This window comes from Muntiacus reevesi, chromosome 4, assembly GCF_963930625.1.
Source record: "Muntiacus reevesi chromosome 4, mMunRee1.1, whole genome shotgun sequence".
Classification (NCBI taxonomy): Eukaryota; Metazoa; Chordata; class Mammalia; order Artiodactyla; family Cervidae; genus Muntiacus; species Muntiacus reevesi.
Genome location: NC_089252.1, coordinates 134715495 through 134736010, shown reverse-complemented (window position 1 = coordinate 134736010; position 20516 = coordinate 134715495). Strand labels below are relative to the sequence as shown.

At 33.6% G+C, this 20516-nt stretch overlaps 1 protein-coding gene across 7 annotated transcripts in view; it reads left to right on the top strand.

Annotated features, from left to right (window-relative positions):
* CEP290 (centrosomal protein 290) overlaps positions 1–20516 on the top strand; it is an 89490-nt gene that overhangs the window by 20867 nt on the left and 48107 nt on the right. For 6 of the 7 annotated variants that reach the window (XR_010663045.1, XM_065934170.1, XM_065934169.1 and 3 more), the window contains exons 14-26: positions 469–631; positions 2266–2366; positions 2439–2526; positions 3669–3781; positions 5312–5396; positions 5962–6104; positions 7979–8143; positions 8997–9146; positions 10750–10865; positions 12077–12179; positions 12270–12500; positions 16533–16706; positions 18974–19085. Coding sequence is in view for 6 of the 7 variants with exons in the window: in XM_065934170.1 (XP_065790242.1) it covers positions 469–631; positions 2266–2366; positions 2439–2526; positions 3669–3781; positions 5312–5396; positions 5962–6104; positions 7979–8143; positions 8997–9146; positions 10750–10865; positions 12077–12179; positions 12270–12500; positions 16533–16706; positions 18974–19085 (1744 nt within the window). In the remaining variant the exon portion in view is untranslated. The remainder of the gene's footprint in view (positions 1–468; positions 632–2265; positions 2367–2438; positions 2527–3668; positions 3782–5311; positions 5397–5961; positions 6105–7978; positions 8144–8996; positions 9147–10749; positions 10866–12076; positions 12180–12269; positions 12501–16532; positions 16707–18973; positions 19086–20516) is intronic. The other variant, XM_065934171.1, reaches the window with a different exon arrangement.

Below are 20516 nucleotides of genomic sequence, written 5' to 3'. Positions count from 1 at the left end.
GGATTGGATTCTTTATAATCTATGCCACTGTACCACCATGTGACGCCACTGTTTGTATAAAAGTTGTAAGGGGGGGTGCTGCCTACTGTGTCAACACAGCTTTACTTTGTACTTTTTATATTTTTAAATCTGGTTACTGCTATATCACACCACTGATAACCTACTTATTCTAATGGCATTGCTGATTCTCCCTTACTGTTCTTTTTCCATATGTTGTTAAGTATTTAATATGTAATATTCTGAGTTGCTTTGCCATTAGGATGCTGTACTGGGAAATGTCAATTGTTCCATTTCCTGTTATTATTACTACTGGATTTGTTTTTTAAAAGTACCATAAAAAAACACAGTTTAAAGATATAAATCTTAGTTTTATGTGCACTTCCCCTCGACTTAATAAGAAAATAAATGAACTTGAGAATTTATTCAAATAAACAATTTTATATTTAAATCACATTGGGTGTTTTTCAGGGAGTTTATGGTTTAGAAGATGCTGTTATTGAAATAAAGAATTGTAAAAACCAAATTAAAATAAGAGATCGAGAGATTGAAGTATTGACAAAGGAAATCAATAAGCTTGAGTTGAAGATCAATGATTTTCTTGATGAAAATGAGGCGCTTAGGGAGCGCATGGGTAAGTCATCTTTTAAGATACGGAGTTTGGTCAACCCTAATGGTCAAGTCCTTTTTTTGTTGTTTATTTTTATTGTTAATAATTGGATATACTTTTTTTCCAAATAACTCCTCCTATAAAAATATTTAAAATTAGTAAAAGTGGAACTGTTCCAATTGAAGTGGGATTATGGATTTGATGGAATTGGGATGATAGTTGGCCAGATCTGGAGCATTGTTACATTCAGTCCAAGATCGCCTCGATAATAATTGCTTGTTTAAAAATGAAAGTCTACTAACTTAATACCACATATTACAAGTTACCTTTATTTTCAACAGAAGTAATTTGTTAGTTTGCAAAATGCTCTAACTTCAGATGAATGTTGGGAACATTTAGAAATACTGTTCAATCCTTTTTAAGACTTTATTTGATAAATACTTAAATTTTATAGTTTAGATTAAGTTTTACTTAGGTTGAGTATTATAAGGTTACTATTGATTATAAGAAGTAATTAGTAAATATAGCATGAAAGTTTGTATATTGATATCAGTAAATAGTTCACTAGTGAATAGTTCATTAATTTGAATGTTATGACTGTCCAGTGTAAATTGCTACTTTAAAATGAAAATAAAGATGTAAATAATGATTTCATTATACTTGGTAGATACCAATTAATGCTCTTCTAGGGTTAAAGTGATCACCTGTAAAAACTATTCTCCAAAGGAAAAAAAAGTAAATATTTTATACATACTATTTATTTGTAAAAGAGTTTCTAACTAGGACCCAGAGTCATGCCAGGACCTCAGGTTGACTTAGTCTCATCAATTTGACCTATCAGATTATGGCCAACTTCAATCTGGATGTTCCTAAAGATGACTGAACTACATAGATAGTAGTCATAAACATTAGGCTTTCTGTATTTTAAAGGCCCCAAATCTTGCTTCATAATTATTGAGACAATCTTGATATCTGGTTTTCAGAGCATGGTAGCCTCTTGGTAATAGGAAATTAGGAAAGAGAACGTCAGTCTGGTCTTGATAATATAATTAATATTGATATCAATAATGACTACTCTGTGCTAAGCACTGCTATAAGTACTTTATTTGGGTTAATTTTATTATACCCCTGACAACAAGTCAAAAAGAAATGCATACATACATGCTGCTGCTGCTAAGTAGCTCCAGTTGTGTCCGACTCTGCGCGACCCCATAGACAGCAGCCCGCCAGGCTCCCCTGTCCTTGGGATTCTCCAGGCAAGAACACTGAAGTGGGTTGCCATTTCCTTCTCCAACATACATGCATACATACATACAATATCATCCCTACAACTAGTTAATAATTAAAAGTGGGAATTGAACCCAACTGTTTTATTCCAAAGCTTCTGTTCTTAACATATAGTACCACTATGACAGTCCAACATGGAGAAGACAGATCATAATATGTTTTTATCAGGATTTCCATTAAATTGTGATAAAATTTTAGCTTATACAGTTTAAATACCTGAAGAATTCTTGCACAAAAAGTACCCCGTTCTTCAGTGATGCTGGCTAAATAGATTATAACCAGTTGCTTGATGATAACAAGTTGTTATATGAAGTTTTTTGTAGCTTATTTGAATATAAATATGGTTTTAATCATATTGCTTTTTATTTTAGGCCTTGAACCAATGACAATGATTGATTTAACTGAATTTAGAAAGAGCAAAAGTTTAAAGCAGCAGCAATACAGAGCTGAAAACCAGATTCTTTTGAAAGAGGCAAGTGCAGTAGTCAACTGGTTGTCTTCCTGGTTGAAGCAGAGAGAAATACTAACAGTTTATACCTTGTAGATTGAAAGTCTAGAGGAAGAACGACTTGATCTGAAGAAAAAAATTCGTCAAATGGCTCAAGAAAAAGGAAAAAGAATTGTCACTTCAGGTATACTCTGTTACTCCAAACCTTTAAAGAATCATTAGAAAATGAATTGTGTGGATATAGAATTTTCTGTAAGTTGGAAATAGTATTGCTATATTCCTGTGGTTTTGCTACAAGTTTAATAAATTAAAATAACGGCCTGATGAGAATGTATGAGTGTCACTGAGTTCAGTCCTAAATCTGAAACAGTTAAAAAGAATAATAAGATAAGTGAACAAACAAACTTCAGAATCATGGACTTTAGAAGACTTTATAGTATCTTACTAATTTCTAGTCAATCACAATATGTTGTGATTAGTAATGATAAAACTTAGTATTTCATTAATATATATTACTGTTAATATTTTGTCTCCTTAAAAGCTATGCATTCGAAGCTTTCTTTGTACATTTTTCTTTGCTAAGTGAAAGCAATGTTTTATTGAATAAAAATTAACATCTTTTTTTGTTTTGATTTATCTTACATGATATAAAGAGGACAGTTGGTTTATTTTTTTTTAATTTTTATTTATTTATTTATTTATTTTGGGTTTAGTTCTTTAATAGCTATTGCTTTTTTGTAAGAAGACCATAGAGACAGAATTTTTTTTCTAACTTGGCCCAAGCTCACAAGTGTCTGTGAATAATAAAGATTTTTTTCTTTTTAGCATTATGCTCTCTATAGTACATCAAAAATTTCTAGAAGGGCAAAACTTTGTAATTTATTAATATATTAAGCAATTTAGTAATCATTTATGATTCTTTATGTGTATATCTTTTAACTACTTTAGCACTTATTAATATGTGAAAAAAGAATGATAGAGAAGATAGAATTTGTATTTTTTTTTATTAATATCTTATTAAAAGTGACCTAAATCAGGCAGTTGTAAAGAAGGCTACATATGGATCAAGGATTTTGGAAATAATTAGTTTACCTTTTGTCTGAGTTAAAACTTGATTTAGTTTTTAAGAATTAAAGTATTGGGGGCTTACCAGTGGTTAAGAGTCCGTGCTTCCACTGCAAGAGGTGCAGGTTTGATCCCTAGTCTGGAAACTAAGATCCCACGTGCTGTGAGGCATAGCCAAAAAAAAAAAAAAAAGCATTAAAATATTGGGATAATTAAAGAGTTATTTTTATGTTGCTCATTTGTGAATTCTTTTATTTGTAGGATTAATTGCTGAGGACCTGAACCTAACTGAACACTTTTCTCAAGAGAATAGAATGAGAGAAAGAAAATTTGATTTCATGAGCCTCAAAAATATGAGTGAAGAACAGTCAAAGGTAAATAGTAAAGTATTACTATGGCGAAGAGAATGAATATTATTATCAAGCTTTCATTTCTTCCCCTATTATCTCATTTTGGACATTGCTTCTTTTTATACTTGTTAAAAATTCTCAGATAGATCCCAAGATTGATTAATGAAATGTTGTTTACTCTGAATACAGATTAGGAGTTCAGATAAAGTAGAGCTGCCGCATAGGAGACCATCATTCAATATTCTACAGTCACATCAAAATGAGCCAGAAGAGAATATGACCATGGGATCATTATCGAGAATGTTATCTGAAATTCACCAGAGTGTAGAAAGTGAAGTGAATCCTTTTGTCTCTTTAACTACACATTCTTCATCTGTACAAGTGAAAGATAATATTTCACCTCCAGAAACTATTACAATAAGGGAGATTTTTAAAGCACCCTGTCTACAGTCTTTAAGAAATCTAGAATCATTAATTAGTACCTTTAGTAGAGATAGTCATGAAGAAATAAACGAATATTTATGTTCTCTTTCTGATGAGTCTGTGAAGAAAGTGACAAGAAGCCATCAGGCACTTGAAAAGACTAATTTCACACAAAAAAGTGATTCATCTTTACGAGCCTTATCAATAGCTTCAGATTTAATGCAGAAGTTATCACTTAGGCAAAAATCAGCAATATTTTGTCAACAAATTCATGATAATAGAGCTGGCATGGAAAAATCACAAGTAGCAACATCAGCAGATGAACAGGTTCATACCCCAGTCAACTTTGCTGATACCAGTTTGAAAGAAGATATAGGAAAAGGTGAAGTACCCTTACAGACAGAAATCTGGAAAGGTAAACTTGAAGTTGATGTTCCAGACCTTGTGCCAGTTACTGCACAATCAAAATTACCTCAGATAGATCCACTTGAAAATCTTATAGAACAGCTACGGACAGAACTAGTATTTCTTAGATCTCAGGTGAGCTATCCTCCAAATACCGTTCCTAGGATTTTCTTTTAATTCATTTTTATGACTTCTTAACAAAATTCTATAAGTAGCTATTGTAATAATTTTTCTGTTTGCACATTAACACTAATTTATTCACATTCTTTCTTTTAAAAATCTAAAAATGCAGTACGTTTGAGATGAACTCATTAACTTGCCTAATTTATTACATGTTTCTTTAGAATGAAGTCATAGCACAGGATTTATTGATCAAAGAAGCACAGAATAGAAATGCAGAAATAGAGCTTGAACATCTTAGAAGCCAGGCAGAACAGGTAGTGTAAAGGCAGATCATTAAAAGAGATGATTATGGTGCTAAAGAGAAAAACCTTCGTTATCTGCTTGCCTTTTGCCGTGGTGTTGCAGGGAGGGAGAAGGTGGGAGGGGTGATCATTGCCTGTTTCACCTTTTAAGTTTTATTTTATTTTTATGACTGCGGCTATGTTTCTCTAGCTTGTTTTAGGTATTTTAGACCTCAGTTGGTCAAACTTTTCTTTAAACTTCAAAACTATAAACTATTCTAATATTTTTTTAAAAAAACAATTTTCTCTTTATTTTGTTTAGAATGAATTTCTTTCAAGAGAACTAATTGAAAAGGAAAGAGATTTAGAAAGAAGTAGAACAGTAGTAGTGAAATTTCAAAATAAGTGTAAGTTACTGTTATCTCTTACTTTTCTTTACTTACTTAACCTGTACTGAAAATTATGGGTCTGAAAGGACTTTAATACATTCTGTTCTCTAGTCTGTTTTAGCCTTAACTATGTCTGTAATGCATCAATGTCAATCTCTCATTTATTTGGTTTGCCTTGCTATATTTCTTTTTCAGAGAATGTTATTAATCTGAATTTATTATAATGATAAATAAGTCTATTTTTTCTCCTTTGTCTTCTAATGAAAGTGAAGTTAGAAAATAAATGTAGAGGTTTTAATATAAAGTGAAAGTATGCTTATGATTTATTTCTTTCAGCCATGAGCTATATATGTATATATATGTGTATTATTTAAATAGGTGTCCAGTTTTATTTAACTATTTACACATTGGATTTATACTTGAATTTTTTGTACATTTATTTGTATTCACATTTTATAAATGGGTTATTTTTGCTATATGTGAAATACTTGTCATCTCTATAGCATAGTATAATTGTAAATTTATACCTAGTGTAAATTATAAATTATAAATCTCATTCATTCAATAAATTTGTCATTTTTAGTAAAAGAATTAGTTGAAGAAAATAAGCAACTTGAAGAAGGTATGAAAGAAATATTGCAAGCCATTAAGGAAATGCAGAAAGATCCTGATGTTAAAGGAGGGGAAACATCTCTAATTATTCCCAGTCTTGAAAGACTAGTTAATGTAAGTTATTTTTATATTTAATAGTTTTATTTTGTTGTTTCATCACTTTAAAAATGTTGTTTTACTCTCTTTGGTCTCCACAGCTTCTAATGAAACATTACTGTCATTTGAGTCATTCAACTGTATGAAATGTATAGTTCTCAGACTACTTCAAAATTTTCTCTTTTTATTTTGTTTTCACCAGTGTGACTGTAATGTGCCAAAGGGTGTGTGTGTATGGGTGTGTGTGTGTGTGTGTGTGTGTGTGCGCGCACCTTGTTTGGGGTTTCCTGAGCTTGTTTGGTTGTTATTCACCACAGTTGAGAAATTTTCTGCCATTAATTTCTTCATTATTTTTTCTGCCCCCATTGTCTCTAGGACTCCAGTGATACATGTTAGACAAATCCCTGAGGATCTGTTCATTTTTTCCCTAATATTTTATCTTTTTTTCCTCTGAGTTGGATAATTGCTATTGATTTATCTTCAAGTTCACTGATACTTTCTTCTGTCATTTCCACTTTTTATTTTAAGGGTCATGCTGAGACAGAGGCAGCAAGATGAGTAAAATCATATGTAATCTCATCAAGAGTGTGATCTGGGATTTAACTCAAAGCAGTAGATTTCTAAGAGTAAGCCTTTAACCTAAGAAGAGCAGAACAGGCCACATGAAGTAATAATTTATACTAATTCAAAAGGGATAGCAGGAAGAAATAGGCAGAAGGAGGTACTCTGACAGATGACAAAGTAGTCTAGTTAGTTGTCTTGTTGATAAATAGCATCATGTTGTGTATAAGGTCTTTTGGAAAATGAGATTGAATTAGACAGTGATTAGGGACCCTGAAAAGTATCCTATAGCAATAGAAAGTGATCTTAAGTGCATAACAATTATCTGATCTAAAGTGCCATTCTGATGATGTCTTAGAGGAGGTACTGCCATGTCATTGGATGGGGCATATCAATCAGAAAAAAGGAAAAATAACAACCCAGAAGAGAAGCAGATGAATTCTATGGAAGCAGTGGTATTAGGAACGCCAGAGGCTGTCAATTAAGATAGAAAAAGTTAGAATTTTACTGGGCTGTTTATTTTGTCAATATTTGATCACTAAATAGAGTTCCCCTTGTAGAATAGAGTTTGATCTATTAGTATTAGTATACTAATATTAGTACTATATTAATAGTAATAATAGTATTATTATTATTAATAGTAATAGTAATAATAGTAATAGTAATACTATACTATTAGTATAGACATAGTATTAGAAGTGAGTTGGTGACTTCAATATTCATACTATTTTTGTTTATCCAGAACTCTTGGATAAGACTATTTTATCATACTTTGCTTTTATTATCTTTATGCTTCAACTGTATAGAAAGGAAGCAGTGAAAATTTTATCTAATTGAATGTAGTAGCTATTTCAGTCCATTGCTTAAGTTTTACTTTAAGATGCTTCATGGTTTCAAAGTATTTACATATAAATTATCTCATTTTGACTGTATAAAAGCTTTGTGACGTGAACAGAGCTAACATTATTTCCCCTTTTTTAGAGATAAAAAAGCTAAGATTTAAGGAATTTTAAGTCACTTGCCCAGCTAGTAAGAGATTGGTTTATATTTGAACCTTAGTCATCTTGTTCCTGTTTAGTTGTTTTTCTGGTCTACCAGTCTACGTGGGTTAGCTCAATATTTGTTAATTGTTAGAATGAGGTGATCAGTATGCTTGGTAATACTGATGTAGGTTAACTGGTATCTTATAAATTTGTAAGAGATAGAGTTGGTATACATTATTACACATGGGAGTAGTATCATGCTTAAATATGAGTGTTATTTAAAGATAGATTATTATACTATGATTTTAGTGTTTTTCTTTATATTTCAATATAATTTAAATATATTAGGCTATAGAATCAAAGAATGCAGAAGGAATATTTGATGCCAATCTGCATTTAAAAGCCCAAGTTGATCAACTTACTGGAAGGAATGAAGAATTAAGACAGGAGCTCAGAGAATCTCGGAAAGAGGCTATAAATTATTCTCAACAGTTGACAAAAGCACATTTAAAGGTGAGAATTTTTTAAAGAAAAGAAAATGCTAAGCTTATGAACAAAGGTTTAATGTGAAACTTTTTTAATGACTATTTTATGAGAAAATACCCCTTGAATTAATTCTTTCTATATTAGGAAAGCTTCTGTTTGGATTTTTAAAATAAAATTAGTGGAAAAATGAGTACCTTATAATGTAAAAATGTTTGTGTGTTAGTTGCTCAGTCGTGTCTGACTCTTTGTGATCCCATGGACTGTAGCCTGCCAGGCTCCTCTGTCCATGGGATTTTCCAGGCAAGAATACTGGAATGGATTTCCATATCCTTCTCTAGGGGATCTTCCCTGACCCAGGGATTGAACCCCAGTCTCCAGCATTGCAGGCAAGTTCTTTACCATTTGAGCCACTGTTGCTGCTGCTGCTAAGTCGCTTCAGTCGTGTCCGACTCTGTGCGACCCTATAGACGGCAGCCCACCAGGCTCCGCCGTCCCTGGTGTTCTCTAGGCAAGAACACTGGAGTGGGTTGCCATTTCCCTCTCCAATGTGTGAAAGTGAAGTCGCTCAGTCATATCTGACTCTTCGCGACCCCATGGACCGCAGCCTACGGGCTCCTCCATCCATGGGATTTTCCAGGCAAGAGTACTAGAGTGGGGTGCCATTGCCTTCTCGGAAAATATCAAAGGATACAAAGATTTTAAATGTATTCTTAGGTATCTCTGAACAGAAATTACATTATAATTTAATTAGTACCTGGCAGAGCATTCATATATCTACTTGTTAAAGTTACTCTTTAGGAAATGTAAGTTACTGCTTTTTAATTTTTCTTTCTTTTTGTGTAAGAGATGAGATTCTCACTTCTGAACTGTTTGTTTCCAGATAGATCATCTTGAAAAAGAAACCAGTCTTTTACGACAAACAGAAGGATCAAATGTTGTGTTTAAAGGAATAGACTTACCTGATGGGATAGCACCATCTAGTGCCAATATTATTAATTCTCAGAATGAATATTTAATACATATCTTACAGGTACTGAAAACTTTATATGTGAATAGCATAATAGCAATTTAATCATCAGCTGTCTCTTTGAGTTCTTAGACTTTTAACAGTGAGATGTATTTTTACTGGATCTTGATGTTAGATGGAATGTTATGAATAAAAGCAGTTTATTCTGTTCATCTGAATGAAAAGCATGTGTGCCATTCATATGAAATATATGATTGACAGATAGAATAACATGCAGCTACTATAAGGTAGTAACGTATAAGTAAGGTGAGCTCTTTTATCTCTTGCTGGTTGGAAAAGCAATTCAGATGAATACAGTCTGACACAGTCTTTTGTGTAATGATTAGAATTGTTCCTTTTTTGTGTGTTGACTACAAGAAAATCTTTTAAGAAAAGCTGTCTTAAAGTTATCTTTTATTTCTTTCTTCCCTTTGCCCTGTAAGGTGTTAGTTAATCCATTAGCAAATCAGAGAGGATACTGCTTGCTCTAATGTCAGCTTTGCTGTCTCTGTTTTGGTCGTTATGAATGGCCTAATGAGAGTTGCTTTTCATTTTTTCATTTGAAGTCTGAATAGCCATAAAATCACCTACTTTGCAAATATAATTACAAAAATGTGTTCAGAATCAATGAAATTAAGTTTTTGGTTATAAGCACTGCTGTTTCCCTTTCCTAAGTAATCCACTTGTGAATATACTTGAGTTATGCTTATCAAATGCTTGTATTTGTAAATTACATTACTTAATCTTTGAGTATTAGAATTGAATTGTTTATTAGATCATTACTTTATAATTCATGGTGTATCATTATTCTTAAATTTCTGATTTTAACACTCTTCCTGAATTTATTCTTCTTTGCTTCAGGAACACTGTCAATAGTAGTGACAGTATAACCTTGTTGTGTTACTTGTGATGATTTATTATTTTTTCATCTTTGTGTAAAAACACACACACACCCAAAACATATAGAAAGCATTGTGATAGATTAGCAAACACCAATTAAAAATCTGCCACTGTTCAAAGTGGAAAAACCATACTTGGACTCCCCATCATAAGGCAGCATAGAGTGCTGGAAGTAGCAAGGTCTTTGGAGTCAGCCAGACTTGACTGCAAGGGTTAGATCTGCAAATATATAAGGTACCTGGCACCAAACTTGGCATACATCTCAGAAAATGGTTACCAAGCCTCATACTAATGAGTTTTTTAATGTTAAATAAGTTACTTGATCTGAGTCTCAAGTTTCTTCATCTTCAAAATTAAATAATTGGAGAGGACAATTTGAGTGGAGGGATGAATGCATATGTTCACCAAAGGGTATGTGGGGCTGAGTGGCTAGAGGCAAGTTTGTAACCACTGTATCTGATCAGTTGTATGGTTCCTGTAACTATTATAAATATATGATGAAAATAATCTTATCTGTTTCATAGCACTTCTCTTTTACACATATTATCTCATTCCATATGCCATGAGATGTTCAAAATAATCATAGAAATGATCTGGGCTGCTTATGGATTTGTTGTCTGTTATCTCATATATTTTTCTATAATCTTGTCATAATATGAATTTATACTTTCATATTTAAAATATATCCTGATGCTTTTTTCATTCTCATTTCTAAACCAATTTTTAGGAACTAGAATATAAAGAAAATAAGTTAAAGAATTTAGAAGATTCTCTTGAAGACTATAACAGAAAATTTGCAGTAATTCGTCATCAACAAAGCTTATTATATAAAGAATACCTAAGGTATAGGTGTTAGCAAAACTTTATAAATATAAATGTAGCATATTCTTATTAAAGTTAAGTAACAAAAAATATTTAGATATTTTCTTTTCTTTTTTCTTCCTGCTCTTCACCTCTGCTTTGTGTTTTAGTTCCTTGTCCATAAAATTCTGTGATAGTAATACTTTTTCATAGTTACTATTAATGTAATGACTTAATTATGTAAAATAATTAATTATGTGAAAATGCCCAGATCTGAGTGTTTTGTGAATATCATGGCACTTATGAACAGTTTGTGTCAGCAGTTAGTAGTTCTTTTTCATCACCATCATCATTATTCATGTGTTTTCATAGAGAACTAGCCTGTTCTTATCTCTGCCATCTCATCTGTACTATGGACTAATATCTTTAGAAATAATTAGAATATCTGATCAAAGATGATTTAAACACTAAGAGTGATTATGATTTAATCCAACAAGAAAGCCAAAGCTAAGTATAGCGTAGGTCATGTTTGGGAATCTTCTAGTGTATGTCAAATTATCTCCTATGATGGTCCAGGAGTTAGGATTTCAAGGAAGATGGAACCATGTCCATTGAAGAAGAGGGGTGTTTTCTTTTCACATAATTCTTTGTTTTTATTTATAGAATTTTTTCTAGAGGCCTCCGGCAGACTTAGATCTCATTAGCCAGAATAGTAAATGAGCTCTCCAATTCACATGTCCAGGTTTGAACCATTCAGTGCTGACACCATAAGTGGTTTATGCCAGCCAGATTGGAGGTCTGGGTAGGCAACAATATATTATACACCTTAAGTCTAATGATTTATTACTTTGTATGGATTCTAAATATTTCACGATTATTTAACACTCAAATTTAAGAATAGGATCAGAATACCGAGAGTTGATTTCCAGAGTAAGTTTGGAATATTGATTATTTTCTTAATTATCATCTGTTTTTAATAAAATATTTACAAGATCCATTATCATTGTATTGTAATAGTTATAGAGTAGTAATTTGTAGTTTAAATAATTTGATAAAATAATTTCTTTACATTCAATTTATTAAATAATAATAACAACTTCCAGGATTAACCCTTTCAAATGGCATTTTAACTAATGTTACCAGATGTTGATTAGTTATAATTTCTCTTGTTTTATGGTAACTAAATTTCCATTATCTAAAGTTATCTCTTCCTATAGATTTACTGTATTGCTTTTTTAAAAAATTCTTTTAAGTGAAAAGGAGAACTGGAAAACAGAATCTGAAACAATGAAAGAGGAAAAAAAAAGACTTGAGGATCAAATCCAACAAGATGCTATAAAAGTAAAAGAATATAATGTAAGTAAAGCACTTTTAAAATCAATATGCTATATTATTCAAACTAAGATAACTAGATTCAACAAGTAATATAAATGTGACTTTGTGCAGAATTTGCTCAGTGCTCTTCAGATGGATTCAGATGAAATGAAAAAAACACTTGCAGAAAATAGTAGAAAGATCACAGTCTTACAGGTGAATGAAAAGTCACTCATCCGGCAATATACTACTTTGGTAGAAATGGAGAGACAGCTTAGAAAAGAAAATGGGAAACAGAAGAATGAATTGATGTCAATGGAGGCTGAAGTTGGTGAAAAAATTGGACGTTTGCAACGTTTTAAGGTATGTCTGATTTTTCTCAACTCTGAAAATTTTCGGATGAGAAGGATAGTATGATGACTATCACCTGGATTAATAGTAAACAGTTATTAACATTTGACCATAATCGCTCCATTTGCTTTTTGTAGGAGTATTTTAATTGCAGACATTTCTCCCCTTAGGATTTTAGTATGTATCTCTAAAAAAAAGTCTTCTTCTGTTTACATAACCACAGTAACTTTATCATACTTAACAAAATTGACAACAATACTTTATATATTGTTGAATGTCCAGACCATTAGTTGTCTCTGGATCCAGTCAAGGACTCTGCATTGTCCTTGGATGTTTCATACCCTAAATCTTTTTAATATAGAATCTCTCCCTTTTCCCCTCTCTGAAAAATATTGAATGTTTAATTATATTCTGTCATAATTTTATTTGTTCCTCTAACCATTATATTTACTAAAAGTTAACTTTGAAGCTGTGGTTATATTCAAGGAAACATTTTGGCAAGAACACTTTGTACTTTGTAAATAATACTTTATATTGTATCATTCAAGAGATGGAATGTCTGGTAGTCCCATGTTTCATGATAACTGTGTTAAGGGGGAGACAGCCATCTATCTATTTTTAAGTGATTTAGTTAATTAACTCTTTGGTAGTGTTTTGATACCATGCGAATAACCAGTTCTTTATCAGTTCTCTAATGGTTTTAACATTCACTGGTAATTGTTGTTGCCTGATCCAATTATTTCATCAAGAGTTGCAAAAATCATTATTTTTCTAGTTTATTGTGTACATTTCATTTATTAGCCAGAGAAGACAATGGCAGCCCACTCCAGTACTCTTGCCTGAAGAATCCCATGGATGGAGGAGCCTGGTAGGCTGCAGTCCATGGGGTCACTAAGAGTCGGGCATGACTGAATGACTTCACTTTCACTTTTCACTTCCATGCATTGGAGAAGGAAATGGCAACCCACTCCAATATTCTTGCCTGGAGAATCCCAGGAACAGAGAAGCCTAGTGGGCTGCCGTCTATGGGGTCACACAGAGTTGGACACAACTGAAGTGACTTAGCAGCAGCAGCAGCAGCAGCAGCATTTATTAGCAGACATTCTTTTATAAAATAAACAGCTTTTCCTCATAAGCCGAAGCTCTTTAGTTATCTTGAAATACGGTTCCTACTGTCAGGTGTAGTTTAAAGTTTCTTTACAGTTCTTACTGTCTTTATAATATCTCTAAGGATGTGTCATCAAAATAACATATTCTATAGTAATGTGAAGTAATTCTTCTTTGTGTGGTTATGATATACATTTGCTGTGGTTAGGCTCTTTTATTTTACATTTGTTTTCAATTTCAGGGATAACTTTTTAAAAATTAAATTTGAATACATAAAGCATTTACACAAAAGATGTCATCAGAGAAATCTTACTTCTGTCCTTGTACCTTTTGCTTCATCATATTCCAACCTTTCGCCTCTTTGTTGTTGTTGTTGTTTCATTGCTAAGTCGTCTCCAACTCTTTTGTGACCCCATGGACTATAGACTGCCAGGCTCCTCTGAAATCTTGAGTGGGATCTCCCAGGCAAGAATACTGGAATAAGATGCCATTTTCTACTCTGGGGAATCTTCCCAACCCAGGGATTGAACCTGCGTTTCCTGCATTGACAGGTGGGTTCTTTACTACTGAGCCACCTGGGAAGCCCTTCAGCCCCTTTAGGTAACTGAAAATCCTTCTGTTTTCTTTTGCAAGTGTTAGCAAAGACACAAAAAATTGCATGTCATATGTATTCTTCTACATCTTGCTTTACATCTGATCTTTAGCTTATTTAAGTATGCGTATATTCCTTTGACATGTCTGAAGTTATATAGGAGCATGTAAATCTTCCCTGGTGACTCGGTGGTAAAGAATCCGCCTGCAGTGCAAGAAACATAGGTCCAATCCCTGGGTCAGGAAGAGCCCCTGGAGAAAGAAATGACATCCCACCCCAGTGTTCTTATGGGAGATCTCATGGACAGAGGAGCCTGGTGGGCTCCAGTTCTTGGAGTAGCAAAAGACTTGGACATGACTTAGTGAGTAAATGACAGCAACAATGCAAACCAAAGAATTCAAAGAAAAATTCAAATGTTACTTGAGTTCCTTGCCATCTCCTTTTAAATGTAATAATGAGTGAAATTGTCATGCTAATAAACCTATCTACAATATGAAATGTTCTTATTTTTGTGTTATATTTTGTAGAATGTTTTTCTTGGAAGTATTACAAATATGGTTAGTATTTGAGATAGAAGGAAGAAAGAACTGGAATTTTCTTCCTCTTCAGCCTGAATTTTTGTTTGTTTTTGCAACACTTTGAAAGCTAAAAAGAAAAGGGAGAGGGTTATTTTTTTTTAAATTTATTTATATTAGTTGGAGGCTAATTACTTTACAGTATTGTAGTGGTTTTTGCCATACATTGATATGAATCAGCCATGGATTTACATGTGTTCCCCATCCTGAATCCCCCTACCACCTCCCTCCCCATCCCATCCCTCTGGGTCTTCCCAGTGCACCAGCCCTGAGCACTTGTCTCATGCATCAAACCTGGACTGGCGATCTATTTCACAACTGATAATATACATGTTTCAATGCTATTCTCTCAGATCATGCCCCCCTCGCCTTCTCCCACAGAGTCCAAAAGTCTGTTCTATACATCTGTTTTTTTAAAGATGGGAAACATGATCTCCCTCACCCCACAGCAAAAGTGAAACAGAATCCCAAGGGTAAGGTAGAATAGGGGATACTTATTTATATAAGGAAGTTTTCAAAATGAGATCTGAAGTACTATTACAAATATTTTCCCCTCATTATTCTACTTCAGAATGAATTATAACCATAAATCATTCTTTGGGTTTTTTTCCTTTTTTTTTTTTATTTTTGGCTCTGCCACTTGACTTGCAGGCTCTTAGTTCCCCGACCAGGGATTGAACCCTGGCCCCCACAGTGAAAGTGCTAAGTCCTAACACTGGACCATCGAGGCACTCATAAATTCTTTATCTTCCTCATGTCATAAATTTGGTTTTCTGTTCAGACATTTCTTTTTGGTGTTAATACGATGTCGTTAAGTAATGACTTTTGTAGTCTGTAGTTAAAGAGTTGAAGATGAACCAAGTAATTTAGACTTTGATATTATTTATCATAGGTAGCTATGATTCAAAGAACTTTTTTCTCCCTGAATAATATTTTTCAAATTATTTTTGAATATTCAAGCTTTTTCAAAACAAAAGATTTTCTCTAATTTTATAGCAAGTATTTTTAATTATAAATAATCAGAAATAGGGACTTCCCTGGTAGCTCAGTGGTAAAGAATCTGCCTGGCAGTGCAGGAGACATGGTTTCGATCCCTGGTCTGGAGATCTGGCATATTGTGGAGCAGTTGAGCCTGTGTGCCGCAGCTGTTGAGCCTGTGACCTGGAGCCGGGGAACCACGACTCCTGAAGCCCGCATGTCTTGGCGCCCACGCTCTGCAGCAAGAGAAGCCGCCCACAGTGAGAAGCACCACAACTAGAGAGTAGCGCCTGCTTGGCACAACCAGAGAAGAGCCCTGCGCAGCAGCAAAAACCAGCACAGCCAAAAAAATAAAAATAAAAACAGCAGAAATAGCTAAACTGTGCATGTTACCTGCAGGGATGCAAATTTGCCTTTCAGTTTTCAAAAGACAAATTTTTTAAAATCTTATATAACATTTTAAAAAGCCATCCAAAGATATATTCTAAGTGATATGCTTTCTTGCTGCTGTATATACACTTTTCTCAAATTAACTGAATTTCATTTAACTATGACAGGAGTTATAAAAGAATTCATTTTATTTATGTTAAGATTTTCAATGTCCAAATATCATTTCTTATATGAAAGTAATTAATAATTATTGCAATATGTTTTCATACAAGATACATCTAATTTTTTTTAATGATTCTGAAATCTGTTTTGCTTTCAGCCATATTATCTCAAAAGTGGCTAGTGCTTTACCAGAAAAAAAAAAATACAGCACTTCAATTCAGTGTATCTTTATTTATATAGGAAATGGCTGTTTTCAAGATTGCAGCACTACAAAAAGTTGTAGATAATAGTGTCTCTCTGTCGGAACTAGAACTGGCCAATAGACAGTACAATGAACTGACTGCTAAGTACAGAGATATCTTGCAAAAAGATAATATGCTTGTTCAAAGAGCAAATAACTTGGAACACCTAGAGGTAAGTTGATGTGATCCATATACCTTGTGATATTAGCCTTTTTGTGTGTGGGGGGGGGGTTTGATATCTGTAGGTACAGAATAATTTCTGGACAGCTTCCAGGTCGACTTCCTTAGCCAATTTGCATAATTTAGCTGAATCAGACCTCTTAAGCCAGGCACTTAAAAAAGAAAAAAGAACGTGAAACATATAGGATAAGGTAATCAAAAGAGAAAGCATTGCATTATTAAGCATCCACCACTTTCTCTTACCCTGATCTCGGATTCCCTCATGGCCCATAGTTTTTGGGGATGGATGTAGCAGAGAGTGGATGAGACATAAGTCGCTCTTTCTGGACCATGGGTGACCTCTGCAAATCCGGAGCCTTTCTTACTGCCCAGAGAGAGGAGTGGCATGGAGTGTCTTGGTTTAATTCAAGGAGTCTATGAAAGAATCCTGGTGGCTCAGATAGTAAGAATCTGCCTGCACTGCAAGAGATCTGGGTTTGATCCCTGAGTGGAGAAGGTCTCCTAGAGAAGGGAATGGCTACCCACTCCCAGGATTCTTAGAGAATTCCATGGATAGGGGAGCCTGGTGGGCTACAGTCCATGGGGTCTCATAGAGTTGGACAGGACTGAGCAACTAACACTTTCACTTTCATGAATAGGACCCAAGACCCTTTATAATTCTCTTCTAGCCACTTGATCTTCATACGTTTTACATTAAACTCCTGTTTTTGTTTCTCTTCTCCATCAAAAATAAGAAACTATGTCTTTTGATTCATTTTCTTTTATGATACTCTCATTGAAGTAGAATGAGATCTAAATCTTTCGATTGGAAAGCTCTCACTTGCTTAGGAGGACATATTCAAGAAAATACTCTGAATAGCTTTCAGTGGCTCCTACACAATTACCTGTTTTTGTTGTTCAGTTGTTCAGTTGTGTCCAACTCTTTGCAACCCCATGGACTGCAGTGTGTCAAGCTTCCCTATATCACAAATTCCCGGAGCTTACTCAAACTCATGTCCATAGAGTCGGTGATGCCATCCAGCCATCTCATCCTCTGTCATCCCCTTCTCCTCCCACCTTCAATCTTTCCCAGCATCAAGGTCTTTTCCAGTGAGTCAGTTCTTCGCATCAGGAGGCCAAAGTACTGGGAGTTTCAACTTCAGCATCAGTCCTTCCAATGAATATTCAGGACTGATTTCCTTTATGATGGACTGGTTGGATCTCCTTGCAGTCCAAGGGAGTCTCAAGAGTCTTCTCTAACACCACAGTTCAAAAGCATAAATTGTTCAGCGCTCAGCTTTCTTTATAGTCCAACTCTCACATCCATACATGACTACTGGAAAAACCAAGGCTTTGACTAGATAGACTTTTGTTGGCAAAGTAATGTCTCTGCTTTTTAATATGCTGTCTAGGTTGTCATAATTTTTCTTCCAAGGAGCAAGTGTCTTTTAATTTCATGGCTGCAGTCACCATCTGTGGTGATTTTGGAGCCCCAAAAAATAATATCTCACAGTTTCCACTGCTTCCCCATCTATTTGCCATGAAGTGATGGGACTAGATGCCATGATCTTAGTTTTCTGAATGTTGAGTTTTAAGCCAACTTTTTCACTCTCCTCTCTCACTTTCATCAAGAGGCTCTTTAGTTCTTCTTTGCTTTCTGCCATGAATGTGGTGTTATCTGCATTTCTGAGGTTGTTGATATTTCTCCTGGCAATCTTGATTCCAACTTATGCTTCATCCAGTCCAGCATTTCTCATGATGTACTCTGCATATAAGCAGGGTGACAATATACAGCCTTGACATACTCCTTTTCCTATTTGGAACCAGTCTGTTGTTCTGTGTCCATACCCTCATTTCAATGTTACATCCTACTTGCTGCCACCAGAATGGTCATTCTAAACAGGAATCTGACGATGCCCTTCCCTTCCTTAAGGGAAGGTTGTGAAACTATTGAGTAACCATGTTGGCCAAAAGTGAATATGGCATAAGCTAGTACTCAGAAGGTTAGGATATACAAGATATACAAGTATACAATTTTATATACTGTATATACAAGATTTTTATGATTATTTTAAAATAATATTTTGTATGTGTGTTTTTACAACATATATACATGTGTATGTCTATATTTGTGTAACATCTAGGGAAACTTCTACTTTTGTTAAAAAAAATAGATGGTGAGCATTAGGAGATTATTATGTAAAGTTATGACAATGTCACTTCTGTGGTATTAGTCTGAATTACAGGGTACTTTCTCAGTGATGTTGCTGTTTTGTTTAGTGTGAAAATGTATCCCTAAAAGAGCAAATGGAGTCTATCAGTAAAGAACTGGAGATTACCAAAGAAAAGCTTCACACCATTGAACAAGCCTGGGAACAAGAAACTAAATTAGGTAAGCATTTTGACTGATAGTATAAAATAGTTAAGATCTGATAGTGAATATTTTTTTCATTTAAGGTTCTCTTTCTATACCAGATAGATAAAAAGAAAGTTGTTTGATAAAAAATGAACTCTCTGCCTGTTTAATTTAACAGGCAGTTGATGAATACCATGTTGTACTAATCTCTACCAAGATTTGGTTTTTAGTTATTAAATTGGGTTTGTTTCTAATGAAATCATATGTGCTAAAATTTATGAGTTAGCATTAGGTATATTGAACTGTTTAAGAATTAATGCAGATGATAATTTTGAAATATCTGTACTTTAATGACAGTATAATGAGCTCTTTCACTCTGTGTAAAGTTATATTAGCAATATATCTTTTGATATTTTTAAATTAAAAGATGACCTTGAACATATTGCTCATAGGTCCACTAATATATCATTTTTGTATTACCTTATACATATTTATATATATTTATATACTTAAAATTATAATAAACATTTTATGCTATATTTAGTAGATACAAAATATTTTTTATTCATCATACTTATATTCATGCCATAAATTGCTGTTTTTGAGGGATTAAATCACCAGCTTTTCTAGGTTTTGCTCTTGCTCTTTATGCTGCAGTCAACATTTTCATGTGTATCTAACAGAGATATTATTGTTTCAAAGGGTATTAAATTCTATGTGGCTTGCTAAGATTTTCCTTATTAGTTTTTCAAATGGTTTTCCTAGTTCATAAGATTAAGTTATTTTATCTTACTAGCATTATGCTTTATACTTTACAAATAAATTTGCTCCTTTGGGTAAGGTGTTTCTTTTAATTTGTTTGTTTTCTATACCTTGGAGCTCTAATATTTTTCAAGGTTTCTGTTACTGTTAAATTGTTAACTGAGACATAGTTTAGAGAGAGGCTTGATATTGGAAAGTCTAAAATAAACTACTTTTAGAAATGTGATTTTTAATTCATTAAGAGATTAAAAGTAATTTGACTTTCATGTAACCCTTAAATGAAAGAAGATGTCATTTTAAATAAGATAGAGAAAAGAATATTATATACAGTTTCAGTAAGCTCTTTGTTCATCCTATCCTATGTCTCTTTAATAAGTGCTGAATTCCTTGTAGAAATTCCTTAATTTCAAATACTTTAATCTCTCTGATACATGGCTTTATATCACTGAAGTTTTAAAAGCTTTTATTTCCTGTTGTCCTTCCTTATCTCTTTGTTTATAAGTGTCACTTTATTAGCTTTTTTTCCTGCAGGAATTGATTGGTGTTGGCTGTTACTCTCCCTCAGTTCAGTTCAGTTCAGTTCAGTCGCTCAGTTGTTCCAACTCTTTGCGACTCCATGAATTGCAGAACACCAGGCCTCCCTGTCCATCACCAACTCCCGGAGTTGACTCAAACTCATGCCCATCAAGTCGGTGATGCCATCCA